General features: G+C 40.4%; 3 protein-coding genes and 1 long non-coding RNA gene across 6 annotated transcripts in view; 2 read left to right on the forward strand and 2 right to left on the reverse strand.

Moving 5' to 3' along the window:
• The first annotated feature begins 1,824 nt into the window (after positions 1–1,824).
• LOC117954352 lies at positions 1,825–22,117 on the forward strand. Its single transcript, XR_004658803.1, has 3 exons — positions 1,825–2,332; positions 4,333–4,343; positions 21,952–22,117. It is a non-coding gene; the product is annotated as an uncharacterized LOC117954352 (long non-coding RNA).
• LOC117954348 (leucine-rich repeat-containing protein 52-like) lies at positions 5,297–13,790 on the reverse strand. Its single transcript, XM_034888094.1, has 2 exons — positions 12,723–13,790; positions 5,297–6,096 (listed from the first exon to the last, which is right to left on the reverse strand). Exons 1-2 carry the CDS (start codon positions 13,369–13,371, stop codon positions 5,765–5,767), a joined length of 981 nt encoding a protein of 326 aa, XP_034743985.1. The 5' UTR covers positions 13,372–13,790; the 3' UTR covers positions 5,297–5,764.
• mgst3a (microsomal glutathione S-transferase 3a) lies at positions 17,894–21,537 on the forward strand. Of its 2 annotated transcripts, none has more exons than XM_034888099.1 (6): positions 17,894–18,110; positions 19,598–19,723; positions 19,901–19,974; positions 20,107–20,164; positions 20,373–20,445; positions 20,577–21,537. In XM_034888099.1, exons 2-6 carry the CDS (start codon positions 19,607–19,609, stop codon positions 20,711–20,713), a joined length of 459 nt encoding a protein of 152 aa, XP_034743990.1. In that variant the 5' UTR covers positions 17,894–18,110; positions 19,598–19,606; the 3' UTR covers positions 20,714–21,537. The 2 variants fall into 2 exon arrangements, with proteins under 2 accessions (XP_034743990.1, XP_034743989.1); XM_034888098.1 differs by lacking the exon at positions 17,894–18,110 and adding an exon at positions 18,957–19,083.
• Positions 21,952–24,647, reverse strand: part of LOC117954349 — a 5,592-nt gene continuing 2,896 nt past the window's right edge. Inside the window, exons 3-5 of one of the 2 annotated variants that reach the window (XM_034888097.1) lie at positions 23,209–23,520; positions 22,951–23,117; positions 21,952–22,294 (exon numbers count right to left, since the gene is read on the reverse strand). In XM_034888097.1, the coding sequence (XP_034743988.1) occupies positions 22,250–22,294; positions 22,951–23,117; positions 23,209–23,520 (524 nt within the window). In that variant the 3' untranslated portion in view covers positions 21,952–22,249. Of the gene's footprint in view, positions 22,295–22,950; positions 23,118–23,208; positions 23,533–24,647 lie in introns of both variants that reach the window. The other variant, XM_034888095.1, reaches the window with a different exon arrangement.

Below are 24,647 nucleotides of genomic sequence, written 5' to 3' on the forward strand. Positions count from 1 at the left end.
TTTTTTGCACACCTCAACCGCCAACCCTCTAAATACAGAGAGCAAAATAAGGGATGAAGACATTCAAAAAGCAAGGCAAGAGGTTGAACATCAAGACAAAGCAACAACAAAAAAACACTTCTCCAGGCAGAACTGTGACGCACAAAAGGACACACCATCTCCTCTCAAATGACCTTTTATTGCTGCGGAAGGATACCGAGTTGCCAGGCCCTTGAGCCTGTGTGCAGATATGTAACAGCAGCAGGACCATCCTTCTCTCTGCCAGATGGAGGCAGGGCCTTACTCTTCACCATCAATCAATAGTCACTTTCACAGAGGAGGCCTAAGCAGAGCTAGTCAATATCCAGTCCTATAGAAAAAAAATAAACAGATGTAACATTGGATCGAACACAATCATTTGAAATAAATCCAGCTGACAAATAATTTCTGATGTGATAATGATGGTGAAACTGATGGAAATTAAACTTGACAAAACTTTGGAAAAGTCACTCTTGGCCTGTATTGACAACCAGGCATTTTGCTTGTTCCTGTCCCTCTATCTGAATTTTAGTGTGGTCAAAATGTGAAGGTTCAAATAATTAAAGCAAAAAAGTACAAAGCAGGAACACTCATTATACATGGTATGTTTACAATTGTAAGCATAGAAAATATATTTAACTTAATATAAGTTGCAGCAGTTCCAGCTTAGCACAGCATTATGGGAGGTTGGATTTGGCTGACAGGTGCTGTCATCAGTATGTGGCAGTGATTAATGATAACATTTTCTTGAAAGAACAGAAACACACAGGCACCCATTTTCCAAGCACCACTCTCTGGAAATATATCACATTTCTAACTTTGGTGTAAGTAATACCACTGATCTGTGATTTTCTTCCTTATTTTGTGTGTGTTTGTGTGTGAGTGAGCGTGTTTGGAAGTAGATGTGTCAGAGGGCTATTACGGTCAGTTAGAGCCACTCTTTACGTGATGTAACATCTCCCATCTGCGGCGTTAAACAGTGGCCGCTTTGCCTTCAGCTCAGTAGATGCACACAGTGGTGCAAACAACCACAACCAAAGGCAGGAAACACGTCTGCAGGAGCTTTTGCATCCAATAGTGCTGTGTATTTCCTGTGTCTATTCACTGAACTGGCTCACAGTCACAGCTGTGCTATTGATGTGACCGTAACTAGAGTGCATTTCTGTCCTGAAGCACATCCTGACCACTACCTCAAACTGACTGGTGAATTTTGACATATAGACATCTTAAAGCAATAGCTCAATATTTTACACTTATTTGTTTTCTTGCCAAGAGTTAGATGATGAGAAGACTGTTACCCCTCTATTTGTCGTATACTGACACTACAGCCAGTAGCCTTTTGGCTTTTCTTAGCTTAGTTTAGCGTAGTATAGAAACCGCTAACAGACGCCCCCCTGTAATTCTTTTTGCAATTGTTATTGTACAACAGACACTCAAATATAATTTGGGTGGGCATACTATAGGCTGTAGTAAATATTGAGTGACTTTGGACAAAGACAAGACAGTTCTGCGTGTGTGTATGTGTGTATGTATGTATGTATGTATATGTATATATATATATATATATATATATATATATATATATATATATATATATATATATATACTCACAATTTGTCATTTTTACACGCAAATTCTTGAATGGATTAAACAAACAAGATAACAATGTGTTAAATAGTGAGATTAGTGTGGTTGGTTGTTGTGTTGCTGTTTTTTATCTATCTATCTTATGCTAAGCTAATCAGCTGTTAGCTGTGGCTTCATAACAATGCAAAAACAATAAAACAAGCATGCACACTAGTTTGTGCTTACAATCCCACAATGCAATGTATTCTATGCGCAAAAGAAGTTTCAGTTGGTCAACTGTTAGTTGTTTCCCCTTGCTTCCAGGCTTTATGCTAAGCTACGCTAAAAGGTTACTGGCTGTAGCTTCAGTGTACAAACATGAAAGTGGTTGAACCTCTCGTCCTAGTCCCAGCAAGAAAACCAACAAGTGTATTTCCAAAAACAAATAACTCTTTGAAGTTGTAGATTGTGTAGTTATGATGGTCTGGGAAGGTGCTGTTCTAGTTGGTGTCAGGGATGTAGCGTTAGTGAGAGCTGAGCACTCTTTTGAAGCTTTTACACAGTACATTGTCCTCAGAGGTGATTTGTGTTGGAGTCGATTATGGAGACAGAACTGATGCTTTTGTCTCTGTCTGTCTGAGCACATGCATACATGTGCCTAAATATGGTCTGAGTTTGCAGTGTGGAGGTGTAAAATATTGAAATTCAGTTCATCCGTTTAGTACATTATATTATTGAAACTAAGCATGTTCAGCTGCTTTACAGTACTTCCAAATGCCCATATGGAGCAAAATATGTCATTAAAAAGAGTTTTCAGTGCAAGGTGTTACACAAGAACGGCAATTATGTACATGTTTGTTACTTGTCATTCCATCTGCGTCACTGTGCTGACCTGTTTTAGGGCAACCAGCTATCCTATTTCCAGGACCTACCCTCACCCTCGCCTCTGGCATCTTATGGCCTAATCAGCTTGCTTAGCGGAATGTAATACACCCTTACAGTTGAAACTAACCCACATTTGCATGTTTTGTATGTAGATATATATAAGAGTTTACTACACAGACGTTAACACACATGCAATGCATTTTGTATATATTGAAGGAACCCATGCAAATACTACACCCAAAGCCATGAGAGCAACCAGGAACCAAATATTCACCATCTCATCATACTGCTTAAGTAGGCAACTTACAGGTACAGTACAGGACATGGCTTACTATCTTGGATTGACACTTTTGGCATCCAGTTACGTATGCCACGCCAGTAAATGTTTAGGTATGTACATGCATAGTTATGCATACTGCCATGAGTCATGATCACTCCCTTATATCATGAGGGAGAGCAAGCAAACACACAGACATACACACATGATTCATTCCTGACTGTCTTATGGTGTAACAGTGGTGTAATAGAAAAAACACATGTTCACCGTCTGCAACAGGAAAAACCTTAAAAACAAAACCTTTGATCCTTCTTTGCAGGGACAGCACAGGTGGAATACCATTAATGATGCATGAGACCAGGGCCCTGAAAGTTGAGCATTTAAATGGACTGCAGTCATCATTTACGTTATACGTCTCTGCTTTTCATACACTAAAACGAATGGTTTGAAAATGGGTCTATAATGGTCAAAGCAGAAAATAACTTATCATTTGACACTGAAACAACCATCCCTAACCAGCATGTTAAAACTGTGTAGTATACTGTTATTATACTGCTGCTAGTTCTTAAATTGGACAAATGTCAACAATATGCACACCCCATTTAAATATGTGAAGAAAGGTTTCTTGATTGTGTGTTTATGTGCAATGTGTCACCATTTATGTTCTCTGGACTCCCCAAGACAAAGTTTTTCTAAAGGAGATAATATCTTAGATAATTATCTTATTTTATCACAAGTTAAAGATGCATAATGCCAAAATAGTAGGTGTTTTAACAAAGACATTTTGACTTATCATTGTAGAAAAAGCACAGATGTTAATAATAATATTAGCTATGGCTCCGTTAAATTTGGTAAGATATTAAGCCAGCATGCCAAATAGCAGGTAAAAGGAATTCTGACATCATTAATTTTATTGGCTACACCTGCGCTTTTCTCACTGTGACATCAAATACCTTTTGCGATAAAAGGTTTATTTTACGTTGCTGGCAAAGCTGCAAGATATCAATATTATTAACACTTTTATAATAAAAACTTCTGCACTAAAAAATCTGCACAACATAAAATGAGGGGGAAAACAGCTGGTCCAAGAGAAGGCCTCTTTCTCAGAACCCTCAAAAGTTCAATTTTCTTCCTAAATCAAAGATATTAATTCAGAGACACAACTGATTGTACAAATACAGTACATACACACACACACACACACACACACACACACACACACAGGACAGCACACTGGAGCAGCTATTGGTTTCCCCTAGTCCAACAAGGGATTTATTTCCTGCTCCTTGTGTTCATAACAGTCAATGTCAGGGGAAATGAAGTGGTACAGCCACACGATAAGCGGTTATTCTGGGCTAAATTTGTGATCTGGGATGTTGCAAATTGGAGGCAAAACCTAAAAAAAAAACAGTTGTTGGCACTGTTTTAAGCATTTTGGACTTAAATGATTCTGGTCCCTGTTTATCCTGACATTATTAGCTGTCTTATTGCTCTAAAACTGTACATTTTAAACAGGTTTGTAGTTAAGTCCTTGTAAATTCACTCACTGAAAGTGTAACTAAAAAGTGTAAGAACAACATTAGGAGCATGTTTTTTTGTTAGAATGTCTCTTAAATGATTACACTTTTGATCTTTAACTGACTGTATTTAAATCATGTGTCCTTTTTTAATTAATTGAATTGGCTTGTACACACCTCATAAGGCTTTTTGGTGAATCAACAGTGCATGCAGAAACATATAGGACACTGCACTCAAACTAGTTACCCAATAAAGAGAGGATGAAGTAGAAATCCGTCATCACATTCTCCTGTTTACTCGCCATCCAGCAGGGCCCACTGCCAAACCGACCTCAACAGTTGGCACATGCTGGCTCTCAACTTCACTAACAGATCTTTAACAAAAATGCCTTGACTGTGGATTGTTTCTGGGCTTAAGGATGTGAATAATCAGTAGTTGTGTAGATACTAGCTTAATAAACACACGTAATTGTTCAGACCCTCCTGGTGTGGTATGGCCAATAGACTGAAAAAAATTATTATTATATTAACAGTCTATTAACGCAGCCAGAACGCAGCACAGACGTGCACAGTGAAGAATCAGAGTCCACTTCTGCAAAAGCTCAAACAAAGGTGCAGCTACATGGTAGGTTACACACTAGTGTGTACGTGTGTGCACACATTTATTAATCTACGCTGACATAAATGCATTGAGTAAATGCATTTTAACCTCTCCTTTCATAACTTTGAGTAGAATGACCATACCACTTCAAATTCCACGTAGAGGCTGTGAAGCTGAGGCACAATTCTCCTACTATGATGGTTGCCATTATGGAGGTCCAGTGGTATTTTTTTGTGTGCAACTAAAGTTGGAAAAAGTAGAGTCTAGAAATAGGCAGTCATATTATTTAGTAGCAGATGTATCTATCTAATTTGTAGAATTATAGGTACAAACTGATTGTATAATATGACATGCTTGTTTCTCAATAACCCAAGTTATAAAATTGATCTTTTCATGGAACTCTTAGCAACAAAGGGAATGAGCACAGTTCCCAAAATGTAAAACTTTTTTTCAAGCTGGTTAATGTGACCACTGAGTTGATGAAGCAAAAATGAGTTGATAATAGGTAAAACAATCTGTTACGGTCAGACCAGCTAGCTGCTTACAAGATAACCATGGCTGGTTTAGGCTCCTTTGTCGACCTGTACAACCTCATTCCAGTCGAATATTACAAATGAATAAACCATATAGCACAGTCATACATTTGCATACATGGTGAGTAATACCCAAGGGCTGGGGACCTCCACAATGGCAGTGAGTGTGTGTGTTACATAACCTGAAAGCCCACTACAAATTAATGACATTGTGCATCTGTGTTGAAACCTCTTTTCTGTTTCAGAGCTAGGCCTGTTAAACAGACTCAGTTTGACTGGACTGTAATTAGACTTCACAGGCAGTCCTGGAAGTTGACTGGAGGCACTGTGGAAATCCGTGATGGGCAGAGTGGGATCAAACAGTATTTTAAACAGTGTGTGAGGTTTTCAGATTCCCGTTGCCATGGTCACTCCTGGACCGCGAGGTACGACCCCTCTCACTGGATTCGTCGTCGTCGTCGTCGTCGTCGAGCTGTTCATCTTTCTTCTTGATGTAACGCTCATAGAGCACCATGATGACGCCCATCAGCCAGGCCGACACGGTGCCAGCAGCAAAGATGACAAAGCCGATGACGACGAAGAAGAGGTAGTCCCAGGAGCCCAGAGTCTGGTGACATAACGTCCGTAGCTGGATACCCACCTCTCCCAGACGACGGCCCTGCATGTCAGTAGGTGAGTCGCACACTGTCTGACCCTCATCTGTCACACAGACACACATCAGGAAGGAATGATTCAGGGTTAATCATAGTTCAAAAGATTACATCAACACATTTGGTTTGGAAATATAATGTAACTGTTACACTGACGTGCACTGGAGGCAAAGAATTTTCTTCTTTTTTCTTTACCAAACAAATTCCAGGTTGATAATGTTATAACAAACAATGTCACTCAACATCATTCAGACTATTGAGTCAGCGTGTTCTGGACTGCATAAACATAGTTAGCATTTTCAGGCCTGTGACACTCTTAATACACATAATTATCCACGAAAATCTTTGTCTATAAAATATTGCTGTTGTTTAGTATAGAAGGATGACCACATGCATACAGAATCAATTATAAAGCTCCTGGAAAGTAAGATTTAAATCGTTATTTTTACACAGTCAAGCAACAATCCAAATTAAAGTAAAACACCCTTCATTTTTGTTATTTATTAAGTTAATACTCAAAAGCTAATCTGTTTTAACCGGTCTTACATTGACACTGATGCTAACTTAACCTGACTGGTGCTGCTGACATCACCTTGTTCCAACATAGCCCCACCCCCCTCAAACTAGTGAGAAAACCTCAAACTGCTAAAACTAAATACCTGCAACTATATGTAGGACTAAACTTTATGTAAGACCCCATCGCTCAGTGAAAGAAGCTGATTGAAAAAATGTATTTTCAGTGTCTTTCAAGTACGTTTAACTGCCGATCAATTAATTTCACTTGCATCCAGCACACATATAGACAGCTTTGAAATGTAAATATCACAAATCTTTATCATAATTTAAAGGATCCTTTGATATTTGAGCCATAACAAAATGCACAAGTGACTTAGCAAAGAAAATACACATATGGTATTTAACAGAGTAGCCTGTTAAATAATTCATATATAACATTTTGTGGTTTTACTTAACATTTGTAAATGGCAGCAAACTGAGCTGAAGATGCCCATGAATTATCAGGCACACACAGCCGCACTAGCATAACAACGTTTCCCTCTTTACCAGAAAACTACAAGGGTTTTACAGCTTCACGTTCACTAGAGTCTTGAGTTGGTGCAGCATCGAATGAGTAAAAAAAATCAGGGATGAATTATTCAAACTCCTTTCTCCCCCACAGGATTAGACAAGGTTTCTCATCATCAGGCACCGGGTATGAATAAGACCTAGCTGATTTATTCTGATAAAACTAGAATAAATGGATACAATTTTGCAAAAGCCCATCAGTCAAATACGCCACTGTTAGTGAAGCTGCAGCTGAGACAACTTTTTTTCTGAAAATAATCCTGAAGCCTGGCTAAGTCTTTTATTACCGTGAGCAGAAACACAGTACAACACAACAATGTGTTTCCATGCCCATACGACTAATTGGCTTCTCTTTTTCAAAGCTTTTGTGCAAGGGCGAAGTCCCACTGGGAGAGATCAAAAGACTTGGAAGTGTCTGCACAGGGAACAGTTTTCTGTTACCCTATTTCTACACTAACAACATAAAAATATGCATCCTTATTTTGGTGGCATATGTTTCTATGAAATAAATGTAGTTTGTGAACATATGTAGGCCTAATGAATATTTTGACTGTCTGCACACTACAATGTATGTTTGAAGAAGGTGAACCATGATGGAATAATTATTTAGTTATTGTAAAACCTTGCACAACTAATTCATTAATATTGTAATGGTGTTGTTGTTTTTTCTTACCTTCTGAGAGTTTGATTTTATTTGGTATAGAATTATATTCACTGATATCTTGTTTCATACAATGACTGCAGAGGCACACACATTCTCATGTTGTCACTGTTTCACCTGTTTATCCTGTCTTAGCTAATCATTTTGACTGTTTAGGCCTATCTATTACTTTTAGACACTTCAAACACTTTTAACCAACTATGTGAACTTGTTTATCCGTTCATTATAGATAATTATATTAACTGTTTGTTCATTACTTTTGGCTAATCATTTATATGTGGATCGTCTTTTAGCTCACTATCAAATAAATATTTTGAATTTCGCTGCCAGCTTGCTAAATAATTTGTATGCATTCTAAACAACACGTGGTGTTAAAGGACAATTCCGGTGAAAAATGAACCAAGGGGTTAATAAAACATGAGTACAGAGTCGACCCTTCTCTGGGATTTGTTTTCATGCTAATCAAATGTGACCAGTTTTAGCGCACACCCCTAATTAGCTTATGACGCTAGTTCTCGGGTCACGTGAAAGTATAAGAAATCTGTATTTCTATATTACTAACAAGGCTCAAAATAACATCACACTTCCACGGTAGCATAATAAGGGTCCTTACATGTAAACCGAAGCATTGAGAACTTTGTAAGTGTACAGACACTTTATTAAAAAGATAGTTCATAAAGACAGTATGCCTACCATTAGGTTTGCAGGTAGGCGCCATCTCGGGAAAACTGTCATGATCAGTCGAACGACAAACGCCGTGCTTGAGCTATGTTACTGCTCACTGGTTACTGGTTACATTCGTTGTTTGACTTGTCATGAATGTTTTCCCAAGATGGCGCCTGCCTGTATCCCAAACAGTAATGTCTTTGCCAATATCTTTTTACTTTTGTGTGCCCCGACGACTAGCATTATAAGCTAATTAAGGGTTTGCACTGGTCACATTTGATAGCATGAAAACATATCCCAGAGAACAGTCCACTCAGTACCCATGTGTTATTTATCCCTAGATTCATTTTGGGCCGGAGTTGTCCTTTTAAGTTTTTTTTTTCTGACTCAGGCTGGTACGAGGTGTGGGTTTGACAGGGGGAGAGGGATAATGCCGTAGCTTTCAATCAAATCACTTGATACTTTAATTTAATGTGATGACAGAAACACACTTTTCGGCAAATATTTTATTATTTGAAGCATATATCTCCATTCTTATCCTCAGACAAGCTCTTCTGTGGCTCACAGATCTGAAAGCTGAAAAAGCAAGGACAGTCAGCCCCTCTAAGCTCCATCTACCACAGAGAATTCAAAGCACACTCAGATCCTCTCAAACGCTGCTGCTGTGCACTGTTCATACAATATGCTGTTAGACTATAACACACACACAAACTAAACTAAACTATACATGCACAACTCCCTCTCTAAGGCTTAACACTCCCATGTTCTATCCCTGTTCTTGATGAGTCTACATATATGTGTGTGTGTGTGTTTGCGTGCACATGCACGCACGTGTGAGCAAGTGTGTGTTTGTGTGTGCTTGTGTGTTTGTGTGTGTGTGTGTGTGTGACTGTCAGCTAGGAAGGAAACCCTTCTGGCTTCACCCCCCTCTCCCACTTTCCACCTAAAGTCACTGGCATCAAAGAAGAGGGCTTTCCCTCCCTCCGTCCCCCATCCACACTCTGCTCTATTTCTAGACACTCTCCTTATATAACAGCTGAAAGCGTGATAATCTAGTCAGGAAGGCGAGACAGAGGAGAATCTGTTGGTTCCTTCCTGTAGCTTTCTCTCTCGTCACTAGCTTGCTATTGATGTTTCCCTAAGCCGAGGAGACAAGCGAGCAGGGTTGCATGAACCAGGTGAGACCCAGACGAGACTTAACAAGGCTTCTGAGACAGAGCTCGCAGCTGAAAACACGGTTGTCTCCAAAATGTTATCCTTCTATTTCCCCACTGAAGCAATAAATGTGTGCTTTGGCTGTGTTTGTGTGTCTAAATTCATGAAGCAGTAATTGTTTATCCATGTATATGACTTTCCACATGCTTTAGGAGACTAAGTTTAGGAGAGGATAAGGTTTTGCCTGTGCTGTCTGCTTGAAAGAGATGAACAGACCATGTGTATACATAACAGAGGTAGAGAATGTGTGAGTATCTATATGTTCGCCTTCTCCCTTGCTGGCAGCTGACAGTGGAAGAGGCTCCTCTCCAAATTAAGCAAGACGAAATGGAATGAGCAGCAGAAAAATAGGACAGCTCATGCAGGACTTGTTTTGGACTCAGCCTACGCTGCATAGGGACCATGGTGAAATATAGTATGTGTGTTTCTTGTGTGTGGGAGAAAGAAACAGGGGATGCCTTTTCAGTAAGCGTGGTGAGTGTATTAGCTATGGTGTCAGAATTATGACTGGCTTCTGGCTCAGTAAGAGACATTATAAATAGCAGCTGGCCTTTTGCATAGTGACACATCCACACCAAAGCATTAGCATAATAACTCAAGTAAGAAAGATTGTTGAATATCAGACACATCTATCAGCTTGACAGTAATAAAACAAAGGTGGGGATCAATATTTGATGGTGCAACTAGGATTCATTAATCACGTCTACAGCACAATATGGATGGCTGGATGAAATAGGGAATGATTAGTCATTTCAAGATAAAAGACTCTCTTGTTTTCCTCCCCAACCTCAAAAACAGAGAGCTGAATTAATGAACACAGTTGTCAAACGAGAAATGGGATGGCTCCCTTCCTCCGATCTTCTTACACCCTCTTTGCTATTTGATAGTCTGAATGCTGTCACGCTTGACCGCTGTCACCTGCGACTCATCCCTCTGAGATCTGAGAAAGGAGTGAACATGGCAGACTTCTCCAAACTGCATGGTGGTTACATATGTGTATGTATCGTACATACCGTGGGGCTTGAAAGTTTGAGCACCCCAGATAAAAATGTGCATAAAGAAGCCAAGAAAAGATGGAAAAATCTCCAAAAAGGCATCGAATGTCAGATTAGACATTTGTAAAATATGTCACAAAAAGTTAGATTTTATTTCTATCATTTACACTTTCAAAATAACCGAAAACAAAAAAATGGCATCTACAAAACTTTGTGTTTATAGAATATCCCCTTTGGACAGCTGAGACCTGACAGTGTCATGGATTGTTCTCAATCTTTGTCTGGAAAGACCAGGTGATGTCAATCTTAAGGTTTTAAATGTCCAGACTCATCTGACCTCACCACAACAATCAGCACCATGGGTTCTTCTAAGCAGTTGTCTAGAAAACTGAAACTGAAAAAAGTTGACACTCACAAAGCAGGAGAAGGCTAGAAGAAGATAGCAAAGCGTTTTCAGATGCCAATATTCTCTGTTTGGAATGTAATTAGGAAATGGCAGTCATCAGGAACAGTGGAAGTTAAAGCAAGATCTGGGAGACCGAGACAAATATCAGACAGAACAGCTCGCAGGATTGGGAGAAAAGCAAGTCCAAACCCACGGTTATTAAGTTATTTATCCTATTTAATTGATTAGGAAAATGCACATTAATGAACATTTCGGTAAAATGCACTAGCCAATTGGCTATTTTTAAACTGTAGTCCTACCTAGGATGCATGTCTTTTACGGTGGGAAGAAACCAAAGCACCCGGAGGAAACCCACGCAAACACAGGGAGAACATACAAACTCCACACAGAAAGGCCCGGAACGACCTGGATTCAAACCAAGAACCTTCTTGCTGTGAGGCAGAAGTGCTAACCACCGTGACTGCACAAGGCATCCAGAAAGACCTGGCAAGCACTAGAGTTGTGCTAAACCATTCCACTATAAAGAGATACTTGTACAGATATGGTCTTCATGGAAGACTTTATGCACATTTATACAAATTTTTACCTGGGGTGCCTAAACTTTTGAGCCCCACTGTATGCAACAACGTATTTTGTATGACACAAGTGTGTCTGCCACAGTGTAATAGTATTGTGGATGATGATGGCATGGTATTATCTGTTGCATATGCTCAAAGGGGCAGATTGCATTTAAGTAACATGGTGTGAGGGAAATCCAGCAGTGAGGCTCTGCATGTGCTTGAAAAGATTGTTAGCGTGAAAGTCATAACTTGGAGGCGCTTGATGGAGTCTTTTACTGCCATTTTGTAATACAATCACTTTTACTGTTCTTTATTTTTTTACAGCAAGTTATTTTTTAACTCATCCTTTTTCCTAATTTATACTGTTTGTTTAACTGGTACCACCTTTAAATAAGCACCCTTTAAGGTCCCATGACATGGTGCTCTTTGGCTGCTTTTATATAAACCTTAGTGTAGGATAAACAGCACGGCTGTAGTACCAACCACTGCCTGCCATTTGTTTTACTGGTAATTTAATTGAAACTGTGAGAGCACTAAAGCACATCAAGTGGCATGATGAGGCTCTTAAGGTTGCTCGTGTTTCATTTAGTAATTTTAAGGCCTTGTCAAAATCTATTTTTTAGACCTTTAAAATTCCGGTTTTGGTCATATTCGGTTCATGTTGTGAAATTGAAGGTTTAAAAGATTAGTAGCCTATATGATTTATCAACCATTAACACCATTAATTACAAATTATAAACCCTTTATAAAGGTCGCATTGTTAGAAAGTAGTAGGCTATTATCTGCAATATTTGCTTTCTCTTTCATAACTATTTCTAAGACGTTTCACACTAGGCTACTATTTAACGCTGCATTTCTTGCATGGAAGATGTTTAAGATTTTATTTTTATCTTTTCATTGGATGCAGGCCGGTAATTAAGGGCAGCCACCAGCAAAAGGCCAATAGTTTACCCGGGCATTAATCCTATTTAATAATTAATAACTGGAGCAGCAGTCCAAATGATTGGCTCTCCACTTAGGAAAAACAACAGTTAAAGGTCACCTTGCACCTTATAAGACATTAATTATAAAATAGAATTTTAATAAAACCTTGGAACTTGAAGCCCTCCAGGTGGACCCACAGACACAGGTCCTCGTTGTCGCACTCGCAGCTCCACGGGTTCCCGCTGAGCCCCACCGAGCGCAGGGCGGGCAGCGCGATCAGGGAGGTGATGTTGACCACCGTCAGGTTGTTCCGACTCACATCGAGCACCTGGAGGTTCGCGTTTTCCGCAAAGGCGTCCTGGTGAATCTCCGAGAGCCCCGGGTTGTCGGTCATCCTCAGCATCACCAGGCTCGCCAAGGGGCCGAACGTCCTGTCCTCGATCCGGATCAATGTGTTAAAAGAGAGGTCCAGGTAGGCAAGCTTCCGTAGATTCCCAAACGTGGACTCGGATATCTCCGTAAGGGAATTGTTGCTGCAGTCCAGGTAAACCAGATCGGAGAGGTAGTTGAGCGCGAGCGGCGGAAGCTCCACTATGCGGTTGTTGGAGATGATGAGCTGCCGCGTGGCCAGCGGCAAGTTGACCGGGAAGGTGCTAAGGTGTTGCCCAGCGCATTGAACCACCAGCTGGTCATCACACACACACCTGTCCGGGCAGCCCGAAGACAGCACCGGGGATGTGATCACCCCCGCGGTGAGCAGGAGCAGGACTGTGAGCCGCAAGGGTTGCGCGCTTGGCTGCGGGGCAAGACGCATGACACCGCCGTGGGCTTCATCCACCCCGTCTGGAGAGAGCCAGACGCGGTCACATTCTTCATTGATAAATCCTCCGCACCAAGTAGTTGTCTCGGAAATGATTTCCACAGAGGTCAAAGCGCGTGCACGTGGCAGCTTCTTGCGCGTAATGTCTCAGTTCATCCTGTTGTTGGATCTGGATCCAGTGCGCATTCACTGACTGGAACTTGACAACCAGATGCCTTCATGTTGTTTCAAAGTTGATTGATGTATCGGGTTTCTTCCATCAGAACACAGCTATTCAGGATCCACACATTCTAAACGCTCACAACGTCCTCTATGCTGCGCTGCTTGAAAGGATCACGCTCAGTTGTTCCACAACATGTTTGTCATCGCTCTCCGAAACTGAATCCAATGAAAAGAGGGGGGCGCACTGAACTGCGCGCGGGGGTGGGGGTGGGAGTGCGTTGTCTAGTGATCTCACGCTTTGGAGTGAGCTAGAGCGAGAGGGGAAGCTCTGGGCAGCAGAATGGAGGCCAGACAATTGTAAAATCCATGCATTTTTGGAACCTACTGTAATAAAGTTGACCCACAATGCTTCAGCTGCAGACACAATGATCACCATCTATTGGGATGGGTGTATATCCATATAAGATTTTATAAACATATGTTTGTGTATGTAAACATCTGTTTGTGGGCATATGTGTTGGATTCTTTTTTTTTCCGGCCTCAGGTGTTTGTGTGTGTGGAGGTGTAACAAACAACAAGAACTGTCTCAATGGGAGCCATATTCAGGTCACATGGGGTTTTTAGGCTTTGTAAACAACAAAGTGAGCCAGTAAAAACAATGTGTTGAGGGAAGGGATGCCTATCAGCCTCTAAACCATTTGGACCTTTGTGTAAAAGGACAATAAATACTGACATAACAGCCGTAGGCAGCCAACCAGCTGGCAGATGATGGGACAATATAAGATGGGACAGGACGGTCTCAGGCAGCAGTTGTTTTTCTCCTCTCTCCAATCTCAGTATTAGTCCTGGCTGAGTCTATTCTTGGTTCTATGTGTAGGTGTTGAAGTGCTGAATCAGATTCAGCATGATGGAGGAGGAGGAAGAGCAGGACAGATGTGCCACAGACTGTCCGTGAATATACCCCAAGTCGACAGTCAACAACCTGCTGCACAATGACCATGCTTACTCTTATTCTCTGTTGCGCACATCCACAAGATTAAGTAGAAAGTGTTTCCTGTATGAATTACCTGGTGTCATAACTAAAGCTGGAGGCCTATAGGCATGATAACCTAATGCCTTTTCACACTTTCCATCCTGTGGACTGAACTAATCGGCACAACTGTTTCTGTTAAGGATATTCAGTGACTTTATGAGGACATCTAGTGACCAATGCTTGGTAATGTTTTACATAGTGAGCAGCTGCCATGCACTAATCATCTTACACACTTTCTTTTTTAAAGCATGGTTTGCAGCTTGACTCGTCATTACCCAGGCCAAGACCCATGCTTAGGACTATCTAAATGTTTAGACTTTGTTATTTTTAATGGCACATAAAGCACCAATGTATTCTTTATCCTTCATTCATGCTGTTCAGAGGAACATTGCCCAAAAACAAAAACCTTTTATTTAAAATTCTGGAGGAGATCCTATATAGCTTTTTATATATATATGGCTGAATTGAGAAGTTAGAACCATATGATAATGTCAAACTTGTTAGAAGAATATGATTCTAACAGGCACTCGGTAGGCTACAACCAGTTTGGCACATCCACTTGTTGCCTAAACATAAGCTGCCATCCCATAAAACCAACCACGTCATTATACAGGCTACATGTTTTCTCTTCAGTAAACCATAACATCTTGCATATCTTCATCTGCACTCTCATAACTTCCTCTCTGCCTAGTCGTTTGATTCACCTTAAACATTGTTGGTCACTGTCATGCTACATTAGTAAAATGTAAAGGAAAAACTGAACATACTGTATGTCTTTAGTAATCCCTTAGCAAAGTCAGTCATGTTTTACTAGTTGCACCGGCTTGTCTTCCATATTTACCTCTATGGTTAATATGTGTTCATTAAACCTGTTTTTGTTATAACCACTAACATGTGGGTTGATCTACTATACTTCCAAGAAGTGTTGCCATGTTATAGGTCAGGCAGAGACAAAAAAAGACATCATCACTAGAGCACGTAATTGCTGTTTGAGTGACATGGCAAAATATAATATAATATGCAGTAGTACATTGACTGCATTAATATAGCACTTTTCTAATCTCATGCAACGTCTCCTCAAAGCTCTTTTACACAAAGGGCACTATTCTCACACATGTCCATTCACTGGTGGCTGAGTCCGCCACACAAGGTGACACCTGCTCATCAGATAAACATTCACACACATTCACACATCGATGGCACAGCATCGGATCAGTGTCTTGGCCAAGGACACTTTGACATGAGCCCTGCAACCACTGAGCTCCTGATTGGTAGACGACTGCTCTACCACCCGAGTCTCAGCCAGGGTCTGCCACTAACAGTCGCTTGCATACCTCAACTTGATCTGATATGTGATACAGGAAACTCTGGCCTGTCAGATCCCCGGTCACTTTAATCCAGTGCAGATATTCCTGCTGCATTCCATTAAAGGTTTACAGGATTAGGATTGGTATTGTGAACTCGCTCACTGGCGTGGTGTACTGCACTACAAAAGGAAGAAGCCATCGTTAATGTTATTCCTTGCCCCTGTGCTTTTCAGGTTATGTCAAGTCAAAACATCTTTCATAAAAAGGCAGCATTAGTTGACAGTGTCAGACAAATGGATGCTTTGAATAGCTCAATCAGTTACATACAGAACGAATCCTGTTTTCCTGGTAATTGGACTCTTAGACCCATCACTTTATAACTGCAATATCAGATAATAATTAACCACATTGAATAATCCTTTCTGTGAATCTATTCAAGCAGTGATACATTAAATATTCAAGATACTTTATTGTCATTATATGAACACAACAAAGTAGCAGCAAATAAATAATAAAAACAAAATAAAAAGTTTTTTTTTTGTTTTATAGGTTTTTCTGTTTTGTTAAAGTGATATCATGCTTTCATGACAGTAGTACTTACTCCTTAGCAGCTGCAGGTTGTATTTGTGTGCTTGTGCATGGAGAGGGTGGATGTTGAATGCTACAGCTCTGGGGAAGAAGCTGTTCCTCAGTCTGTTCTTCCAGGTTTTGATGGTTCTGTATCTTTTTCCAGATGTTAATGGAACAAACAGACAATGTCCTGGGTGTGTTGTGCGTGTGTCCATGCTTATGCTACTGGCTCTCTTCCGTAGGCGGCCAGCATCTAGGTCTGGGAGCACTGCTCCACAATCCTCTGTGCCTTTTTTACCACACAGACCAAGTCCTTTTTGTTCTCTGCTGTGCAGCTGGCATACTACACTGTGGTCCACTGACCGAGGATGCTTTCTATTGTGCTACAGTACATGTTGACCAGCAGCTGAGAGGGGAGAATGGCTTGTTTGAGTTTCCTGATAAAGAAAATCCTCTGTAGGGCTTTCTTAACCTCAGGTGATGGAAGATCCCAAAAGGAAGAGGTGACCCACTAATAAACGTTATTACATTCTCTCCAAAGCCAACCCTTCTTGCAACTTGTCTTAAAAGATACTTTATGTGTACATTTTTTCCATTGTAAAAAAATGTTTGGTAGTTTTGTGGAAGGGAAACTACTCCTTCTTCTATGTGGAGAAACTCTACTTTAGAGCACGGGTTCCGTTTTTGCCAGGGACCATCCAAGTCTTGGCAAAAGGACACCACAGCTCAACATCCTTTTGGAAACTGATGCAGACCCAGAATCACAGAGGCTGCCCAGCTCACCGCCCGACGCCTGCACGCTGGATAGCAGGATGCCCAACTGAGAAGTCACAGTTGGTGTTCAGTTTCTTTATGCTTTCATTGGTGCCCCTCTGAAGTAGAGATAAAGATGGTCTTCAAATTAAACGGTGTCTTGTAACCCCCTTGTCACAAGTGTTGGAAGTCTGTGAGTTGACAGTTATCACTCCATAAATTCAGCTGTATGAATGTGTAAGAGGTAAATCTATTTGCAATAATAGCAAAGAATATAGATAAGTCCATATATAACATTCAAATTTGTAGCAGCAATTTTTGATTTTCTTCTTTGCAAGTGAAAATCCTGTATTGAAAATTACACTTAAGGTAAAGCACACAAGTAGGCCTATATAGTATTGTACTACTACTATTGTTTTTATACTTAAAGTGTTCTTTTAGTACCAGCAAAAGTACTCACAATGCAGACAAATGCCCCTCTACGTTTTATACAATTATGTAGGCCAGGGGTGGCCTTGAGCTTGACACTTGTGATATAGGCTATTATATAATTGTATTATCATTATTATTATTATTAGTATTATTATTGCATTTATGTGAGAGAGTTGCATAGCTGTAGAAGGTGGAGCTAATTTAAACATTTTTATATAATGGGTGTGTAATATTGTTCTTTTGATAATGTTGTGTGTGTAAAATCTTTGTATTTAAAGTAACTAGCAACAAAAGCTCTAGTGGTAGTGGATTTAGAATTAAATATTTCTTGCTAGTAGTAACCTAGCTAAGCTAAAATCAAGCAATCTGACTGGTTCATAGCCACGATAGAACAACCGCTATGATTCGAAAGTTTCCCTCCTCATCTGAGAAAAAAAAAACGTTAGACTAACAAACTTATAACGGGTGCCACGGAGGTAAGCCGTTCATCTGTACACATAACAGCAATTTACCTCGCAGAAAAGTGGAATTGCCCTTTTATGCTATAACGATCTGGTTTATTTGTGTTATTGTGTGCCTTTCTTTAGCTTTAAGCAAAATAGTCTGTGCTAGCTCAGCTGCTAATGAAGGCTAACGTTACCTGCGCTGCGCTCCATAGCAACCGCCCGGTATAACACTAACAGTGAGCCCAGAAGTGCCAATTTTATTGTCAACATGAATTGAATACAAATGTATTTAAATCTTAATGTGACAAACTACTAACTTGCATGTAACAACAATGTACACATGAAGCTCACTTCAGTCCGTGATATGTTGTGATTAACGCTAGCTATATCACAGCTGTAAGGTCTTTTCAGACGGTCAGCGACACTCTGGCGAACAACGCTGGGGAAAGTAGCTAGAGCTTAGCTTGATTCATCATTCTCGTAGGGAAATCACATGGGAAATCACTTATTATAGCTGGTTACCCCCATAACGCGCGTAGGGATGGTTCTCTATGGTACGTATAGCATCCATAGCTTTACCTGAGTGTACGGGTCTAGGGCGCATGTCAGCGAAGTGGAACTGATTTTTGGAGGACATGTTTCTGTGGAGCATTGTATCACTCAGTCTGAGTAACTACAGTTTAGACAAGTGAAACCGGATGTTCCGATAACGTTTAGTTATATTAGCTATTAGCTAGAAAAGGTATCGAGTAAGTAATTTCCCAAAAGTCAGACATTCTGTAGCGTTAGCTGGTACAGTAAGTAGTACAGACGGTCACCACGCCCGCTGTTTGTGTGTAGGTGTGTGTGTGTGTGTGTGTGTGTGTAGGCGTGTAGGTGTGTTACGTAAGCATCTACGCACACGGATATATTTGAGCAGGAAAATTCAGTGGGGTCGTTTAGTCAGTCACTGTGGTTTCATCTGAGCGTTACAGCTTTCAAACTCGTACACTACATCTTTAAGGTAAACGTATATATTTTGTGAGTGATTTTTTGTACTTCCTTAAACTTTTTGGTCTTAAATTAATGGCGTCGCCGGTGTGGTATCCTCGTTTGACTTTTTCTTTGTAAGGCGGCCTTGCTCTCCGCTTGGTTTTACAGCCTCTTTTCTCCTGTTTTGACGGATTTATTTGTTTGTTAAAGAGGGCAAGGAAGCATTTTGTGCCTGAACAATAACTTCTTATTTTCTTAAATAGAACAAAAAAGTTAGGCTAAAATAAAAATGTAATAGGTAGATTTTATATATATATATATATATATATATATATATATATATATATATATATATATATATATATATATATATATATATATATATATATATATATATATATATATATATATATATATGTGTGTGTGTGTGTGTGTGTGTGTGTGTGTGTGTGTGTGTGTGTGTGTGTGTGTGTGTGTGTGTGTGTGTGTGCACTGTTTATTTGTAATAACCAAATCTAATCCAGTTAATGTTTCCCTTTTTCAAGTTTGCCAGGATGGTTGTGCTTTCCAAAGAATATGGATATGTGGTGTTAACTGGCGTTGCCAGTATTGTGATGATGGGACATCTGGCCGTTAAAGTTGGCAAAGCCCGCAAGAAGTACAATGTACAGGTGAGCAGAATAGCAGGATATAGTCCACGCTTTCCAATTCATATTGTTTGAGAGCTGAACCCACCCATTCAAACAGCACCACAACAAGTTTAGTCTCATTCTTGGGCAGTGTCTTTTTGTGGCTTGTGTAAAGCACCTTTTAATTGCTTATACAAATAAACTTGTCTTGCCTTGCAGTATCCCCAGATGTACAGTGACGACCCAGAGACTGGAAACATTTTCAATTGCATCCAACGTGCACACCAACACACGTGCGTATGAGCTGAAATATGAGCAATGCAACTTTTGCACTCACTTGACAGATATTGCAACACACTTTCATGATTCATGGTAACAATGGGAAACAAGGTGAAAGTTAACATGCTGTTATCACCTCTCACCAGCCTGGAGATCTATCCCGCCTTTCTTTTCTGCCTGGCAATTGGTGGTGCACATGCTCCTGTAAGTTTATTAGACTGGTGTAGCACCAACACATATGCATATACAATCTTTAGCAATTAAAACACATCATTTAAGGAATAGTCTTTTTTAACTGATAGGATATGTAGGGATTCTGGAAGAATGTATACTCTTCTTATTGGATGCTGTTATAATAAATGTGTGTGTGTGTGTGTGTGTGTGTGTGTGTGTGTGTGTCTGGTTACCATAGCGTCTTGCCAGTGGACTTGGAGCTGTATGGATTGTAAGCAGAGAGGTGTTTGCACATGGGTACTCCACAGGAGGTAAGAAAATGTTGGGCACTCCATGTTTTATTTGTTCACTTTTTGCTTTTGTACATAACATAGGTTGGGAAGGTGATATTATTATTATTATTATTATTATTATTATTATTAATACTACTAATCTCAATTAGATCCTAAAAAACGAAAGTGGGGAGCGTTTGGGAACGTGGCTTTACTCGGGTTGATGCTGTCCACCGTCTGGTGCGGCCACGCCCTGCTTGGTTGGAGGAGACCCCGGAACCCCTTCTCTGTTGGAAACTGTTGCTAGTAAGGACGAAGTCCCCAGAATGGACTCACTCAGTCATTCACCTCGTAATAAAAGCCACTCTTCATAACTCTTATTAGACATTGTAACATGTGTAACCTCTGACCCATATAACTGTTCTCTAGAAAGAGAAATTCATCATTAATGAATATGGATGGGATGTATTCACTGGTCGGCAATCCCACAACATGCAAGATCTGTCAGTTTGTCCAGATAGCACTTTCAACACACCAATGACACAGCATAATGCTTTAGAACTCACCCACATGCTATAGCTGTAAGCTCTTGTACAATATGCAACAGTATGTGGTTCTGTTTTATTATCAAACAGAAAAATTTACATTTCAATCGCATACTATCATACGTGTACATTCATTTATAGTGTAGTTGTTTTCAGGTGCTATGTAAATAAACCTTACTTACATCACTGGTGGCACAGCAAAGTAACTCACAACACACTAGGTACAAACTGATACAACAGCTAAGGTCCAGCACATTTGCATGATACTCAGGCTAATACCAGTAACAACAAGCTCACCTTGGAAAATCTGTTGTCTCTTCTCAGTCTCCCCTTTTAAGCATTTGAACAACCACCACAAATACATTCTTTATAAATATGTATTTTACAACAAATTTTACAATACTAGTGTGTTGTACCTTTACAATTTTCTCATATTAAAGGGTTTAGTGTAGTATTCTCTCTAAACTGAGTAAACATTTGTCATTGTAAACACCATGACCTTATCCTAGTTTTATTATAAGCATCAGACCAGAATGATAAAAATTTTTCATAACTTGTAACTGCACATTAAAAGGCTGCAACAATATTTGTTTTCTGCATATAATTCGGGGTAACTTGGTAAATTTGAGTAATTGAATGCTATTTTGTGTGCAAGGCTTTTGACTTGTAAAATCACTTCTGATTTTTGTGTAGATTTTAGGCAAGTCCTCAGTTTTAAGACAACTAGTGCAACCTGGCAATTTAATTTGAAAGTGCACTTCACTTATATTTGGTCACTGGGTTCATAATTGATATTCCTTAATCATTTTAGGCATGTTGGCAGCTCTCCCATTTCTCTCTCAGTCTGTTATTTCTGAATGGATAACCTGAGGTTGTTAATTAAATACATGGGAGGACTTCTTGCAACCTTGATCCACATTACCTCAGAAGTCCCATAGGGGGCAATGTGGCCATTCGTGCCACATTAAAGTGCAATGCATACATAGGGGGTCAGTCAGAGGTGCAGCTCAATAAAATACATCCATGGTGCAGAGGCACTATATACTCAAAGAGTTTACACTGGACTGAAAATGTCAGGGAATGTGGAAAAAGTAGTTCTGAAACCTCCTATTTAAGAGACTTTATGGATCCGTCTCATGGAAACGCAGATACATATTATCACTGACTAAAAACTTGTCTGCAGAGATGCAACTGCATCCAGACAAAGCTTTTCTTCAGATCCACACTGGTCTTCCTTTGGTGTCTGCTTTGCTTTCTGTTCTCTGTAAGTAGTGGAAGGGGATGACGGGATGCTTCCGTTAGTAGGTGTATCTGGAGAGTGGCGTGTCCTCCATCAAATCATCCTGGAGAAGATGATTAAAACAACATTTAAACTAGATGTTAAGAAAGAAACGTGAAAAGTGACACAAGACAAGACGTAATAGCATGCTCTAGAACCTTTTTTGGGGGGGCGTATGCCAAAAACATGCACTCCAAGTTGCTGGTATCTGAGCAGCAATAAAACAAAGAAGTAAAAGAAAAGAAGGGCACACCTGTTCACAAAATAACCACACGTCTTAATAGTTTTAGAGAGTTTTTTTCTTGTTGCAACAACAACTTAGTTCCAAGCAAGTTCCAGACAAGTTACAGGTGACCCCCTCCCCTTATTCCCCCTCAGCTTGTATCTTGTGCTCTTATTGGTAGTAGCTCCCTGGCTGAGTCACTATCAGCTCTTGAAAATGAGCATGTTAGATATCTGAAACATGTTTGTGAGAGACTGGCAAGCCTGTCTTGCGTTTTTGAATGGTAAACATCCCCCTCAACTGCCAACACCCGAGCGCCAAGCCGACACCTGTTTGCCTCTGATCTGGGGCTTTTGTTGGGGAGCTCTAAAAACTATTGGCGAGTTGAAAATCTGGTCTGAAGTCCTGTAGAGGGAGCTTGCCATTAAAGCCACTGCAGAGAATGGTGCCCCTTTAGTCACAACCTTACGGCACTGTATTTGACGAATGTATCTTACCATGGGTAGATCCTGCAGCCGATGGAATTCTGGGTGATTTGTTCGCTGGCGGAACTTGAGGAAGAGGATGATGAAGACAATAGCAGTGGTGGCAATGAACACTGACAGCAGACCGGCCAGCAGGGGGTCTAAAGGGGAGCTTGAGCGGTAGCTGGGCCCCTGGAGTTCTAAATGACACAAAAATGGATAATCATAACGAAACATTGTACACGATTTTAGAATGAAACAAAGTACAATACAATACACCCATCACCATACCTTCATCTCCAACATTAAGCTCAGATGGGACTTCCCGGTGTGTTGGGCCAGCAGGACCCTGGCGTGGAACTGAGGTCAAAGGGCGTCCTGTGGTTGTCGGCTGTGTGGTGGCTGAGGTTAGTGATTCAGACTGTGGCTGGATGGTGGAGGCGTGGGCTGTGGAGCTTGCATCCTGCACTGTGCGGGCTGACTGAGATGAAAAGGTTGTGAAGGGATCTGTGGTCAGAAAAGCTCGGCTATCTGTGGTTGCGATGTGCAGCAGGGGGGTGGTGCTCTGTACAGTCGGTGCAGAAGAAAGGCTATCTGTGGCAGCTGAAAGTGGGGTGAAGGAAATGCGGTATCAATTCCAAACAGTACAGATAATACTTGAAAGGTAACTCTACACTAGCCGGCTCACGATAATGGATCCCTCCCACTGACATTAAAGCTGCTATATTTAACGTTTTTGTTGTCATGTCTCCCCTATCCTACAAGACAAAGCCAAGAAACCCTGTTAAGCACAGTGTTACCTGTTTTACACACCGTTTGTATTTTCATGCATCAAATAACAGAATTCTAATGGTAGTGGTGGATGTCACACTTTGCCCACTACTGCATCTTTTTGAATTTGGCTGATTCAGATAAACAACAGGTATCCACATAAATTTGGTGAGGGCAACAATCTGCCAAATTCTCAGCTTTAAGTCTGTCTGTCCTTCCTAAATCAGTTTATGCTAGTCTAAATCCATGATGTTCCACGTCTGGGATTGCTCCGGTAACGCTGGAAATTCAGTTGCCCCTCAGATCTCTGCAGGGTACATTGGACGCCTCCCAGACTCGACTCCGCAGCACTGTGGAGGTAGGTCCTGTAGAGCAAGACTAGTTTATACAAGCAACAATATGACCCATATTTACGTTAATTATTAGGCACCGTCGTCTAGTGGCTGTGGTAATTAGGATGGGAGTTTGACAACATTCACAACGATGTGTTTACAACCTGCTTCCGTAACGTTTAGGTACAAGGACGGAAAACGCCCCTGTGGGTCGTATTTCCTCCCACCCCTCAGCGTGGTAATTTATGAATGCCTCCTATATTACAGGGGAACTAAGACATACATTAAAGGATGGTTTTGATTGACTCAACATTAGAAAATCCAAAACAAGATATTGTTCATAGACAGAAAATGTTTTGGCAACGATTTTGATAATCAATTGTTTAAGATGTTTTTCAAGCACAAAAGGCAATAATTTGCTTGTTGCTTGTGAAAAATGAATATTGTGTGTTTTTTTACTCTTTTATGCCAAACTGACAACACAAAAACACAACAACAACAAACCCGGACATATACTGTGTGTGTGTGTGTGTGTGTGTATATATATATACACACACACACACACACACACATATACAGTGGGTACGGAAAGTATTCAGACCCCTTTAAATTTTTCACTCTTTGTTT

This window comes from Etheostoma cragini, chromosome 12, assembly GCF_013103735.1.
Source record: "Etheostoma cragini isolate CJK2018 chromosome 12, CSU_Ecrag_1.0, whole genome shotgun sequence".
Lineage (NCBI taxonomy): Eukaryota > Metazoa > Chordata > Actinopteri > Perciformes > Percidae > Etheostoma > Etheostoma cragini.